This window comes from Rutidosis leptorrhynchoides, chromosome 3, assembly GCF_046630445.1.
Source record: "Rutidosis leptorrhynchoides isolate AG116_Rl617_1_P2 chromosome 3, CSIRO_AGI_Rlap_v1, whole genome shotgun sequence".
NCBI lineage: Eukaryota > Viridiplantae > Streptophyta > Magnoliopsida > Asterales > Asteraceae > Rutidosis > Rutidosis leptorrhynchoides.
The window spans coordinates 56,706,336-56,720,538 of NC_092335.1; the positions used below are offsets into that span (position 1 = coordinate 56,706,336).

Consider the following 14,203-nt stretch of genomic DNA (forward strand, 5'->3'; position numbering starts at 1 on the left):
ATATACTAATATCAGCCATAGTTGGAGGAACAGTAACTGTAGGCATTTGTGTCATTTCACTGACTATACTAATATCAGCCATAGTTGGAGGAACAGTAACTGTGGGCATTTGTGTCATTTCACTGACTTGGATAGTTTTATTTTTTTCATTGAACCCACATCTACCGCCTCCCTCCTACTATCACAAAATTCCCTGCACCGCTGCAACACCAAACCAACCATTCCCCTCTCTCTAAAAAAAGAAACACCCTTAACCCGTCCGCACCGCCGATCGTGCCTTCATACCGCTGTATTACTCATCGCCACTACCACCAACGAATCTATCACAAATTTCCCTGCAAAATCAAATTTTATGTATTAACGTTGGGTTTTTTAAAGCGCCGAAAACATCTCCGGTTACCGGAATGTCGAAGAAGGCTACGACGTTAATACGTTCCTCTCGGAAACGACGGTAGGCTGATTTCGTATGCTAATCGTCTCCAATCGATTTGTTTTGACACAAATTACGTAGATACGGATATATAAATTAGGCTTCCACGCGATTGATCGGTTACTTGATTTCCGGAGGCTTTGCACTTTATCACCACGCTTCCATGGTCGGTTACGAAGAACCAACCAATCGATGACTCCGAAAGGTTAGGGTTTCTTCTTTTTAGCTACTATTATCTTGAATTGTTTGAGATTGTGTTAATGTTGAAGATGATATTTGTAGGTTAGTATAGAGAATCATGATATATTTATCTTCTTATGCCTTTTATGGATTTTGTATATAATGTTATAAAAAGAATTTTTATTTGTGTTTCTTGCTTAAATTGATTTGAGTATCAGATAGCTGCAAGGCATGCTGATTTTGGGAAGCTTTACAAGCAGGTAAGTTATTCTATTTATAAACATGAGAAAAAGATGCACAAATTAATTTAAAGGTGTGTTTAATTAGCTTAGTTTGACATGGTGCAAGAGTTTGATTTCAAAAGTTCTAAATTTAACTGATATTGATGACAATTTTGTCGGATTTTATATTTCTATGGTTTGCTTAATATGTTGCATATCCGCTGAGCTCTGTCGTTATATTATAGCTTTAATAGTTAATACTAAAGATTACTACACTGACAAGTGTTTAAACAAACTGTGATTGTTTAAGAACCAAGGGTAGTGGTTGGGGATCGGCGGGTGTTGTCTGGATATAATGTATACTCATCTACATTCCTCTAGATATATTCAAATTCATCATTCATCATCCAATACACATCGCAGTTTGCTGCAAAATAAGGTTGAATTATCCTTTTTGTCATGTTTTAGAAAAATGTTAACTCTAAGTTGATTGACTGATTGTGTCTAACCGTGTTTTCTGAATTGTTTAATGACAAAAATAGCTGCATGGATTTGTTATGAGCTATATACAAGATATGTGATTAAATTTTGACTTGAATGTTTTTGTCATATACCTATAGTCAACTGAAGTAATGAGGTTAAGGTATTATTCATTGTTGATATGTCTGCTATGATGTCTATGGCTATTCATAATATATTGATATATGAGATTTGTTTGATGAGATTCTGCTTTCTATGTAAATTGATAGTTATATAATTTGTGTTAATTGTTTATTTTTGGCCATGTTATAGTGTTTGGTAGTGGAAATTAGCTTCAAAGATGGCTGCAATTTGCTAGGTGGTGAAACCAGTATAACAAGGACCTAAAGAACCTCAACAGCAGGTATGCACCAAAATTTCTTTAATTCAAAATTTGGTGACTTTTGTCTCAACATTTTGATCGTAATTATTGCTTTTGTAAATAATTATCATCTACATTGCAGTTTACGAGTACCAATTAGTACTTATATTTGTCTCGCTATTGCGTCAATCAACAGCCAGGAGATGAGCAAAAACAGCATAAACGAAGGGGAGGAGGCAGCAAAAAAGCACCAACATTTGTTTCTTCTGAACATCTTATCGAACACTAGCAGTTTTCCCGGGCCAACGAAGTGGGCCACTCCGGGCCTCCTACTAGTTATATATAACAGGTAAGAGGGTTTGTCGTTTTGCTTTGTAATTTGTCGTTTCAAAAACCTTGGTCAAATAAGGAAGGCAGCGCTGAAGCAACATCTTTTATAAATTTGGGCCTTGGCCTAATGGCCATTATACTAGTTTCAAATATAAATAAAGTTATTTGACTATCTCCCCTTATCATGGTGTTCAATTCCTTACGCTAAAACTAGCATAGACCTATCTTCTTGCCCACTTCTGATAGTCCTTATAGTTGGTGTTAGATTGGTTTTAAATTTTCCGTGTAATTTTATTTTATTTTTTGGTTTTAGAAGTTGGTTTTAGTTTTCAGAAAAGTCCATGTACACATTTAGTCATGAATCATGATTTAAAAAAAAAAAAAATAGTAATTTTAATTAGATAAGTTGCAAAAATAGAAAAAGGTTTTTTTTTTTTTTTTTATTTACAAAAATGGTAAAACTGAAGTTTGAAACTTCGATTTTGCCAAACCTGAAGTTTCAAACTTCTATTTTGCATGAGCATGTCAGAGAAACCTTAATTCGAAGTTTGGAACTTCGGTTTTGCAGGGAAACAGTAAAACCGAATTTTCAAACTTCGTTTTGCAGTCTACTTCACCAACAGTCAATAATAGACTGAAACCTGAAATCCTATCTTGTCAAAATTAGATTTATTATCTTTTTACATTTATTTATATCACCATTGTCATCAACTCAAACACAAACATCATCAAGAACACAATTCAAACAAATCAAAGTCAGTTTCAAACACAAACAACACCAAGAACACAATTCAAAATCAGTTTCATACATCAACAATTACAAAAATGTCTATAATTCATCCATTTATGATTCATTTTCTTTGGAGAGGCCAAATTTCATTTCAAAATGGTTGACTTACTGGTGATAATTCAATAATTAAAAGGAGTTTTGTGTTGAACACCAAGGTTAATTGTATGCAGTTAAACCAAATGATGTATAATTATGTAGGGGCCAATCAAAGATCACACATGTTGAAAATGATCTTGTGGGTTCTTTTTAATGGAAATGAATGGAAAAATGAACTTACTGACGATAACACTTTGAAAATAATATATTTTCTTTCTCAGAATGATCCAAGTTATAAGGCTCAAATTGAAATTCAGTTTGAGGAAATTTTTTCAACCACACAAAGTTCAGGTTTTATGGATCTTATTCAAACTGTGGAAGGTGGTCCATCAACATCTCACCACCAGTCAACAGTTTTTGATGATAAACAAAAACGACGAGATGAAGAACAAGAACGAAGAGATGAAGAACAAAATGTAGTAGACTCAGATGATGGTATGTCAACTGCAAGCGACGATACAATTTCTGATTATAGCGTTGAAGAGAATGTTTCTGGTAACGCAGGTAGAGAAGAGGAAGTGGAACCAAATCCGGAGCCTGCCCAAGTTCCACGTTTCTGGTTTGTTAATCAAGGTGAGGCTAGTAATACTTTTCTATTCGATGACGACCAAGAAGCTTCATGTGTTTTTATGATAAAGAGACCGGTTTTATTACAAAAGAAATGGTGTTCCAGAACAAATCCGAACTTATATATGCTGTTCGGAAATGGAATATACACAATAATAGAGAAATAGTTGTTACACAAAGCAAGTCGGGTTATTGGCAAGCAAATTGTAGAACAACTAGCTCAAATTACAATGATCCACAAGAAAGATACCAGTGTTGCTGGACTGTAAGTGCTTCGTGTCACAATAGATCCAGGGTATGAAAAATTTCAAAATGTAAAGATGAACATACTTGTTATGGAAACGTCTCGGAAAATAACAACCGTTGTTTAACCTCTAGCTTAATTGCTAGTGAATTTTCCAATCAAGTAAGTTTAAACATTGCTTTTCCTGTTGCCAACATCCAAGCACAAATAAAAAATACATGACATGTGGATGTCCGCTACGCTAAAGCATGGAATGCTAGGCGTATTGCAATCTAACGATTGCATAGAACTTGGGAAAGTAATTTTATTCATCCACCAAAGTATTTAAATGAATTAATTTATACCAATCCAGACACAATTATTAACTTTGAAAATGGACCTGAAATTGAAGAAGGTGTCGACATATTCAAATTTGTGTTTTGGGCATTCGGTCCAGCTATTAAAGCATATATATAACAGACTGAAACTCGGGCTAGTTGTCAGTGGACTATTATGCCCTTAGGGTTTTATTATGTGTTTTTATATGCTTTTATTTTAATTATGTGAATAGTGTTATTTTATTATTTGGTTAAGACCAGTTTGTGACAAGGGTCATCGAACATGTTTGTTTATTTAATTTGGACTCCGTTAGGACCGCCTAACGAGCTACGTAAGATTTTAGAGAACTGTTAAATACTCGTGTATTGAGAGGTATGGGTTTTAACACAAATAAGTGTGTATTACTTGCTTCATTTCCACATTTTCTAGACTTTTCTCAAAATCACCTCCCGTACCTAATTTCTTCTTCCTCTTGAACCATAATTCTCTAAATCTCGATTTGAAGTCTGATTTGTGTTAGAAATCGATTCTTTGTATTTTACTGATTCAAATAAGTTAAGAATTACCCATTTTCATTACTTAAATTTTTGTCAAATTGGGTTTGAATTTAGGTTTTTTGTCAAAATGGGTTTTGATGTCAAATTGGTGCAATCTATTGTTGTTTTGATGTAATACTTCTGGGTTTATGTCCCAAAAGATTTTATAAACAAGATGTAGTAAGTTTTGAGGTCGAAAACAAGTCCATGATCGAGATTTGGTGATTTTTGGCTTAAACCCTTCACTTTTTCAATTTCAGCAGCTCAAGAAACACACTCGGTAGTGTGTCTTTTGGAAGTGGGTCGTGTGTCTACACACTCGGCCGTGTGTCTACACAGTCGGTCGTGTGTCTTTTGAATTGGGTCGTGTGTCTACACACTCGGTAGTGTGTCTTTTAAAAAGACATTCGGTTGAAGGTCTCTACTCATTCGGTCGTGTGTCTACACACTCGATCGAGTGTCTATGACACACACTATCGAGTTGGGTAGTGTGTCTTTTCAGCATTTTGAGAAATTTGTTTTGGTCATAACTTTCAACCGTAACTCCATTTTTGATGAATCAAATATTGTTGGAATCGTATTGAAGAGTACTTTTCCATGGTGAACTTTTAAGAAGCTGGATCAAACTATTTTGGGGGCGGGAAAATAGGTTTTGGCGTGTATGTCCCGTTTTCCATGTACTTGTTTGACGATATTGAATGGAGTTATGTTGTGGACTTATGAAATGATGTTATGACCTAGTTTATAGTATGAATTGATTATAATATTGATTGAGATATGTATATTGACTTTGTTTGTGTTGTTCTCGGGTGATAAGAACAAGGAAGAAGCTCAGAAGTAAGATTACTGAGCTGTAAATGGTAATCGATGAGTGAGTCTATCTCCGGATAGAGTTTAAGTAGCATGCCATGCTACTGTGATTTATTATATTACCGTGATTTGATTTAGTGATAATGGTTGCCATGCTAGTTAGTTGATTGCATGCTTACTGTGATTATGTGAAATTATGTGTGTACTATGTTTGACACCAGTCAGGCTGGAGGAGACTAGGGATACATAAACAGGCCTAAGGAGGTTAGAGTCCGCATGAGGTCAACCAGGCCTGAGGAGGTTGGGTTCATTCATGTTGTCTGTGTATTGATTCAACAGGGAAGGACTATCGGTAGACACTAGCCCGATCAGCTAGGTGTCATGTGCCCGTACAAGCCGTCGATCCTCGTATTGTCTTATGTTGTATGCTAGTTGGTTGTTAGCATGTTAGTGATGTTGTTCGCATGTGTGGTGCTTATGCGGTATCTTTTAGATAGATTCCATTCACTTAGCGTTACGCTAATCCCCCACATTTTTAGCCTTGCAGGGTTAGGTACTGCTAGTGGGAACGGGTGCAGGTGTTGAAGACATGTTTAACTCATAAACTATGATGTGAACTTTTGTGAAATGTATTTTGAAATAACGTAACAGCGTTGTGTAAACTTAAACTTAATTATGTGGTTTCTGTTATGATGTATTCAATGTTGTGATTTTAATATATAAGTCTTCCGCTGTGTTTAAAAAAAATGGTCAGTGTTACAATATAAAATATGTATTCCGATCATTTGCATTGATGACACCCATTTGAAAGGTAGTTACAAGGGTAAGCTGCTAACAGCAGTTGGGAAAAATGCTAACAATCAAATTATACCCATTGCCTTTGCACTAGTTGATGAAGAAAGTAACGAAAGTTAGGTTTGGTTTTGAAAATGCTCCAAGAATATGTTGTTGGAAACAGAAAGTTGTGTGTCATCTCTGATCGACACCCAGGTATCCTAAGTGTAATGGGTGCTCAAACATATGGTTGGAAACATAGGTACTATTTGCGCCACATTCGTAGCAACTTATTGAGCAAATATACTAAAGTAAAATCGCTCAAACACTTGTGTTGGACAGTCGGTTCGACATCCAATCAAATACTCTACAAGAATTCCCTCAAAGCCATCAAAAAAGCTAGTGTGGAGGCTTGACAATATTTGCATGATGCTGATTTAGGCAAGTGGACTGTGTATAGGGACAAAGAGAGGAGTCGTTGGGGTAACACAAAGACAAATTTTGTTGAGTCCCTCAACAATGTTTTACGTCATACCCGTATGATGCCGATCAAAGCGTGTATTGAATATACATTTGACTACACCAGACAACACTTCGACGATCAAAGTCGAGAAGCAAGGCAATGTAATTCACCACTGTCCAAGAACATGTTTAGCATCTTTAACGAACGGGCAAAGAGAGCTCAAAGATACAAAACAACATGTTATAACGAACAATAAGGTGTGTTCAAGGTTCAATCAAGTTATCAAAGAAGTGGTGTAGGTGGCACCGATTACACTGTGGAGTTTAAACAGAAAAATTGTTCATGTAGAATATGGCAACACCAAAGATTACCTTTCTCTCATGACGTTTCTGTGTGTAGCCATCTACACGAGGATATAAATACATGCATTAGTAAAAAGTACACAACTTCCATATGGAGAGAGCAATATAGCCATCATTTTAATCCACTAAGAGACGCCAGTTACTGGGCACCTTTTGAATGGGACATTATGGCCGATCCAACAAGAATGATTAAGCACAGGGGGAGGAAGAAATCAAAATGTATTAAGAACCAGAAGGATGAACGTGAAAAGCAAAAACCAAAGTGTAGTATATGCAGGGTTGAAGGTCACAACAGGAATACCTGTCCAACTACTAGATTGCCATAGGTTTTTAGTAGTAATTTGATGTACTATGTTTGTTGTAATCGTTTTTTATGTTTATGAATAAAAAGTGTTGTTGAAATAATGAAATTTCACGTTACTAATCTATTACAAGTAACTTTAATTTATAAAAGGTATAGGTGCATAATAGTATTCACCATGACTATCATACATCGTATCGAATTCAAGTGCGTCTTCAAAAACTTCAAATAAAATATACAACTCAATATTTTCTGAAAGTATACACGCTTTCCCTACTAATGTATACCATTCTTCATCATAGCACATTGCTGGGGGTTCAGCAACTCCTGGTTTATATCATTTCATTCAAAATCACAACCATGATATACGTCAATTGAAACGTATTTCGGATCCATTTTTGTTATGTGTTTATGAAACAATCGAAATTCACTTTTATAAGCCTACATCTACAAATAATCTGAAGTTTTAAAGTCCGGTTTCAAACCTTTCAGAAAAAGCATTAAAAACCGGTGTTACAAACTTTGATTTTGTAACACCCTAGGCAAATCCCACATCGCCCACGGACATGAGTGATCATGGGATTATAAGGTAATACTCACACTTAAATGACACAACGCGTTTTGGGACCACGGACAGAGCAAATGTGTGAGTACGCTGCAGTTAAGCGTGCTCGGGCGAGAGCACTACCAGGATGGGTGACCTCCTGGGAAAGTGCTTCTTGTGTGTGATCGCCAAGAAAAATTCGTGCGCCTACGGGCAAAGCGGACAATATCATGCTACGGGGAACGTTTACCTGGGGTGTTACAAAATGGTATCAGAGCCACTGAGTCCCTGAGGGGGGGTGAATGTAACACCCTAGGCAAATCTCACATCGCCCACGGACATGAGTGATCATGGGATTATAAGGTAATACTCACACTTAAATGATACAACGCGTTTTGGGACCACAGGCATAGCAGATGTGTGAGTACGCTGCAGTTAAGCGTGCTCGGGCGAGAACACTACCAGGATGGGTGACCTCTTGGGAAAGTGCTTCTCGTGTGTGGTCGTCAAGAAGAAGCCGTGCGCCTGCGGGCAAAGCGGACAATATTGTGGTCATGTTAAGCTGGGGTGTTACAGGTTTGTTAGGTACTAGACATGTCATAAAAAACAATTAAAGATATGTTACTGTTACCTTTTACTGTTCGTCAGCTTTTACTGAAACATGATTTTAAAATGCAAGTTTATTAATTTTTCACTAGTCTGTATAAACCGACATCTATTAGAAGAAACAGATGTATCACTCTCTTCTCCAAACAACAATTAAAATTGTAAACATGTCACCAATTCACGACTCACGCTTTACTCTGGGTACAAATATAAGTACTTTCCAAATGTTGATGTTAGTCAGATGACAATTTCAAAGGTGTTTGAGTGGATCAAAGAAAACACTTCGGTAGAATACTCGGGCGTGATGTTTTGGAATGAAGCTAAAGGAAAATTCGAGCATCTTTGCGAGGAAAAGGAATGAAATGTAATAAAAAAATGAAGCAATTGTGAAAAAACAACCTCTTTCCTTGCATCTAGTATAATTATGTGTTACATTTACTTTATGTGTTGTTTTTAATTATGTATTTTTATTTTCAAAAAAATGTAACCGTGTTATTGTTATTAATAAAAGTGTTGTTCAAAAAATTTGTATTTGCAAATTACTACTAATAATATTTTGTTGTTTGTAATGTTATTATTGGATTTAAGATAATAGTAGTGTAAATAACTGTAAGATAACGTATCAAATTTAAGCTTGAATAGGTTAATTAGGGTTTATATACTGCAGAATCAAAATCGAAGTTTGAAACTTCAGATATGGCAAAACCAAAGTTTCAAACTTCGGATTAGGGTTTCTCTGACATGCTCATACAAAACCGAAGTTTGAAACTTCGGATATGACAAAACCGAAGTTTTAAACTTCGGTTTTATCATTTATGTAAAAAAAAAAAAACTTTTTCTATTTTTGCAACTTTTATCTAATTAAAATTACTATTTAAAAAAAAAAAAATCAATGAATCATGATCATTTTCTTAAGGTTCATGATTGGTGGGCTACTTATAAAAACAAGAATGCAAGCAAGGCCCATAACAGTAGCTCATAAATTAGAATCATGATTTTAATTTTTTGGACACAGAGCCACTAAAACTGCGAGACCATTAAAACCGCCATACACCACCGCTTCACACTAACACTCCCCCTAAATTAACTTTTCTTCCTCGTCAATCCACTTTTTCTTTTTCAGGTTTTCTTTCTTCGTTAATCTCTCACTCTCCGTGCTCAGACGGTTTATAAATTTCTAACACAAGGTGCGTTGATCTTGTATTTAAATAATTCATTCAATTCAATTTATTAATCTGTGCGCATAATGTATTTGTCGTTAATCGTATATAGTTTGCTAATTATTCACGAATCCGATCATCATTGTTGTAAATTACGATGATCTGATTCTTTCTTGTAATTTTTCTCGATGTTTATGAGTCTGCTAATTTGTTTATTATTTTATCAATTAATTTTGTGTTGCTATTTAATTTGCATTTTGTTTGATTGAGAATACTGATTTTTTGTCGAAAAAACTTAAATTAGGGTTATCCAGATGATTTTCTGATGAGTATTTAGGTTGAAACTTGTTTTAAAATCCGGTAGACAGATGATATAATACTAAAATTTGGAATATGATTAATTTGTTGTATCATCTATTTCTGTGCCTTAGAGGTAAACTATGAAGTTTAGTCTGATAGTTTCTTTGAAGTGATCCTAAAAGATGCGACTACCGACACGAGATGTATGGATCAGGCAGTGTAGCTTTGCATTGAATTACAACAGTAGGTAATGGTGTGTTGTACACCTGGTGTGTAGGATATAATTTGTAGATATTTAAATATGCTGAGCGATACGGAGTGATAAAATATTTGAATGGTGCCATCTGATTTAGTGAAATATGGAATAATGGTTGACTAAGAAGGGATATGTGAACGAATAAAAGAGGCTTTTAGTTATACTAAAATGTAATTGGTATTCTACACCTATGACGCACTACATATTCTCTGATGATGGGAGATAAGATGCATCTAGACATATTTACATATTTGTTCGTGTTACGATTTGGGAGTTGTTTAATTTTCTTTCATTCAATTGCATCATGATCTTTTGTTGGTGATGCTGTTACATCATTGATACTCTAGTTGAGTAGAATATGCCTCATTGGTTCTATGGAGCGACAAAGATACCTATTACACCCATGTTGTCACAGTTGGGATTTGAACTGTAATCATTTTCCCGACATATTGATCAATATTTTCATTTGATACCTCGCGTGTTTTGTGTGTGGCTGGCAGCTTGATTTGAACATAACAATTTATAGAATTTTTTAGAATATTTTAATTAATTATCGAATAATATATTTTTTTTAAAGAAATGTATCTGCAATCACTCTGCTCGTAATGCTGTATGGGTCTTAATGGTTCTTCCATAGGGTTGAACAGGTCAACTGCTTTACCTTCCCATATTGTGCCTGCTTAATGTTTACTACTTATCTTTATGTAATTCTCATTCGACGTTTCACATAAGCATGCCTTAGGTTTAAGATCATCTGCAGACACATGTTGTCTACCTTTGACCTTATCCTGGTTTTTACCGTCTTCTATGAATATCATGTGTGATCACTTTTATTCCGTTTATATTTTTGTACTTGATGCACATTTCTGATGTTTCAAATATCCTTAATCCAGGTCAAAACAAGCCACTAGAACTGCAAAATGGTTCGAGCATACTCACAAGAACACATTTACAAACACCCATGGGAACGAGTCACATCTGCATCTTGGCGCAAGTTTGCTGATCCAGAGAACAAACGCACCTTATCCCACATCCTAGAAGTCGACACGTTGAACCACAAGCTCGACTCAGAATCGGGTAAGCTTTACACCACCCGTGCGCTCACCATCCATGCTCCTGGACCATGGTTCCTTCACAAGATTGTCGGTCAAGATACATGCCATTGTGTTGAATCCACTATGGTTGATGCCAAGACTCGGTCAATGCAACTTGCTACCAAGAACATCAGTCTACAGAAATTTGTGGAGGTGGAGGAGAAGATCAGGTATGATACCCCGTTTAATCAATTTGTATAAATTAGAATGGTTGAGGATATTTTAAGCATTTGAATACACATTAGGTGACTTCTGACTGTGTAAACCTTTTTGACCAATTTCACTAAGTGTTATTATAGCCAATTTTATTTTATTTTATCGCGTGACATGTTGATAAACATATAAAACGCAATTGATCTTTTGAACTTGGCACAAATAAAACTCAATTGATCTTTTTGAAATTGGCACGTGTAGGTATGATCCACACCCAGACAATCCGAATGAGTGGACGATTTGCAGGCAGGAAACAAGTATAAGGATAAAGCCGTTGTCGACTTTGGCATCAATGGCAGAGAAGATAGAGCAGAAATGTGTTGAAAAGTTTCAGCAGAATAGTGCCAAGGGTAGAGAGGTGATGGAGAGGATGTGCAAGTACCTGGAAGCCGAATCCTCTTCCAGGAGGGGTATTTCTGTCTGATTGTACACATTTTCTGAGGTCTTGATAGGGAAGAATAGAAACAAGCATGTAATAACTAGACTCTAGTGTTCTATGAAGTTCATTTCTAGTTGGTGGGCATTATCATTAGGAAAAGCCCAATATTTTTAATTCTCTGTATTACAAGGGGTTTAATAGGCCTCCTTTTGTTTGTTTATATTAATATTAGTATCGAAAGTTATCTATCAACGTGATATGAGCTATTTGGATTATGAATAACTTCATCCACCAACGTGGTGCTGTGACTTTGTTGTTAAGGTTACAGAGTCATCAAAAGGCATCAGTCTGACCAGTTTGAGGACTATAATGCCAGATTGGAAATAAAGCTTCATCTTTCTTACCACAATGATATATATACTCTGAAGTTGTTATAAAAATTTTAAGAGAGGTAATATTGATCCTTGGAACGTTGCGTAATTCATGGTTAAAGAGATATGAAGTTGATATTGAACTTATTATCTCCGCTTTATGCAACATGTTCTCAACTGCTAAACTAACATCCCAGGATAGGACGACAAAAATGAGCTACACAAAGGCATCAATATGAGCACAGTTAGAATTTCACAATGATGCATTCTGATCTTTTGGTGGTCTTAGGGATTGACCTATTGGTTTTTATAAGCTTCTTATGAAAAAAGTTAAACCTTGTCTTGCAAACAATAATAACTGAGATTTATCAAAAATAAGTTTTTAAAAAAAAATAACTTTTAAACAATTTTTGTAAGTCCTGGGCTACATCTGTAATCTGTAGTGTGTCATCGAACATACCATGCTCCTTTGAAGCAAGGATCAATTAGTATCATGATGGCGATCTCAAAAGTTTCCGAGCAGTGGTTATCCATCGACATCATTTGACATTCATGTATCTTCATTCATCATAATATATGATTTTTATTTTTATCTCACATATATTATTGCAGTGTATATTCGAATTTTATAACAGTAGAAATAAAAAGAAATCAATGTGAAAATAATAACAATGATTCTCGATTCTTTAAAGAAGGAAACGAATTAAGAGAAATGAATTACTAAGAGTAATTTTATTATAGATCTTTTTCATTCAGCATTAAGCTGATTGTGAAAGAAAGTCATATTTTCTATCTTTCTTTGAGTTCTCTTTGAATTTTTTTTTTTCAAAACAATTTGGGAGGACTAAATCACCCACGTGATCATATCTCGCATTTGCCTAACTCGATTTTAACTGCTGCCCCGCAACGCAATGTGCGAAAGGTGACCTTAGATGGATTTTAAAGTCAATGGATAATCTTGTGTGCAATGTTGTAGTCCCCGAGAGTCTAACTCCCGACCTCTAACAAAGAGTGTCAGACCACTAACTTCAACTTCAGCTACAATAACAAGGTTATTCTTTGAATTGAACTCGACTATATAGTTCAGGTATCTTATATTACATTTTCTATCAATATTTTCATTTTCTTTTTCATGTTATTCTAACAAGAGAACGCAATATTAGTGTGACTGAAAAAAAAAAAAAAATTATACCTTAAACATAAATGAGATGAAACAAAAAAAAATTCAATTGAAAAAGATTTCCTATGAAACAAGAACCGTTCAATACTTCAATGGTCGAAACTCTTTCAGTTATCATCGACAAAATTATTTCTAAAGTATATTTTGAATGATAAAATTGATTGTTTTAATAACATATTTGAACTAAATTTTCAAAAGCTTCCTAACATCTTCTAAGATTATCTTAATCCTTGCTAATGTAAACTTAAATTAAAACAAACTGACCGAAAGCATAATGGTATACTTAGTTTTAAAGATAATTCATTTATAAACATAATTTTTTTGTAATAATAAAAGCAAATAATAAATACTCCAATAATGAAAAAAAAAAAAAATAATCATAATCATAAATAAATAAATACTGTATAAGAAATAGTACTGTAAAAAGGTTGTAAAAAACGACATCTGTCCTAAAAAAAAAGGTACTCTCTCATATCCAACGGACACCTCCCCAACGTTTAAATTTCTTACCGTTAGATTACTCCTATAAAACCCCACAAAGTTCACCCCCAAATTCAACTCAACACTAATTCTATCTATCTACTATCTATATAAATTCATCATATACACAGCTTCTCTAATTTTAATTTAATTTCCACATCAAATCAAAGCAGCTGAGAAAATGGCGTCAAATGGTGTATTCAGATCCACACTCATTGCTCTCTTGGTTCTACTCATTTCCTCAACTGCCGTTTTAGCTCGAGAATATGATTTTTTGAATGCGCCAGCGCCTGCACCCATGGACACCGGATCTGCAGCTCCGGCAACTGTTTCGATGATGTTCATCTCTGCTGCTTT

The 14,203-nt window shown here is 35.0% G+C and overlaps 1 protein-coding gene and 1 long non-coding RNA gene across 5 annotated transcripts; both read left to right on the top strand.

The window, feature by feature from the left end:
* Positions 1-213: 213 nt before the first annotated feature.
* LOC139896151 (uncharacterized) lies at positions 214-6,016 on the top strand. Of its 4 annotated transcripts, none has more exons than XR_011776148.1 (5): positions 214-635; positions 829-870; positions 1,624-1,714; positions 1,815-2,021; positions 5,911-6,016. It is a non-coding gene; the product is annotated as an uncharacterized lncRNA (long non-coding RNA). The 4 variants fall into 4 exon arrangements; XR_011776147.1 differs by having other exon boundaries at positions 5,903-5,991; XR_011776146.1 differs by lacking the exon at positions 5,911-6,016 and adding an exon at positions 3,110-3,823.
* Positions 6,017-9,459: 3,443 nt separating this feature from the next.
* LOC139896152 (uncharacterized) lies at positions 9,460-11,927 on the top strand. The gene is made up of 3 exons (XM_071878736.1): positions 9,460-9,600; positions 11,023-11,393; positions 11,638-11,927. The coding sequence occupies exons 2-3, from the start codon at positions 11,050-11,052 to the stop codon at positions 11,858-11,860; spliced, it is 567 nt and encodes a 188-aa protein (XP_071734837.1). The 5' UTR covers positions 9,460-9,600; positions 11,023-11,049; the 3' UTR covers positions 11,861-11,927.
* The last annotated feature ends 2,276 nt before the right edge of the window (positions 11,928-14,203 follow it).

Bases quoted from the DNA above. Each gene is read 5' to 3' on its own strand.
- LOC139896152 (XM_071878736.1), top strand. From the start codon at position 11,050: ATGGTTCGAGCATACTCACAAGAACACATTTACAAACACCCATGGGAA. The intron at 11,394-11,637 runs GTATGATACCCC...TGGCACGTGTAG, and splicing joins GAGGTGGAGGAGAAGATCAG to GTATGATCCACACCCAGACA.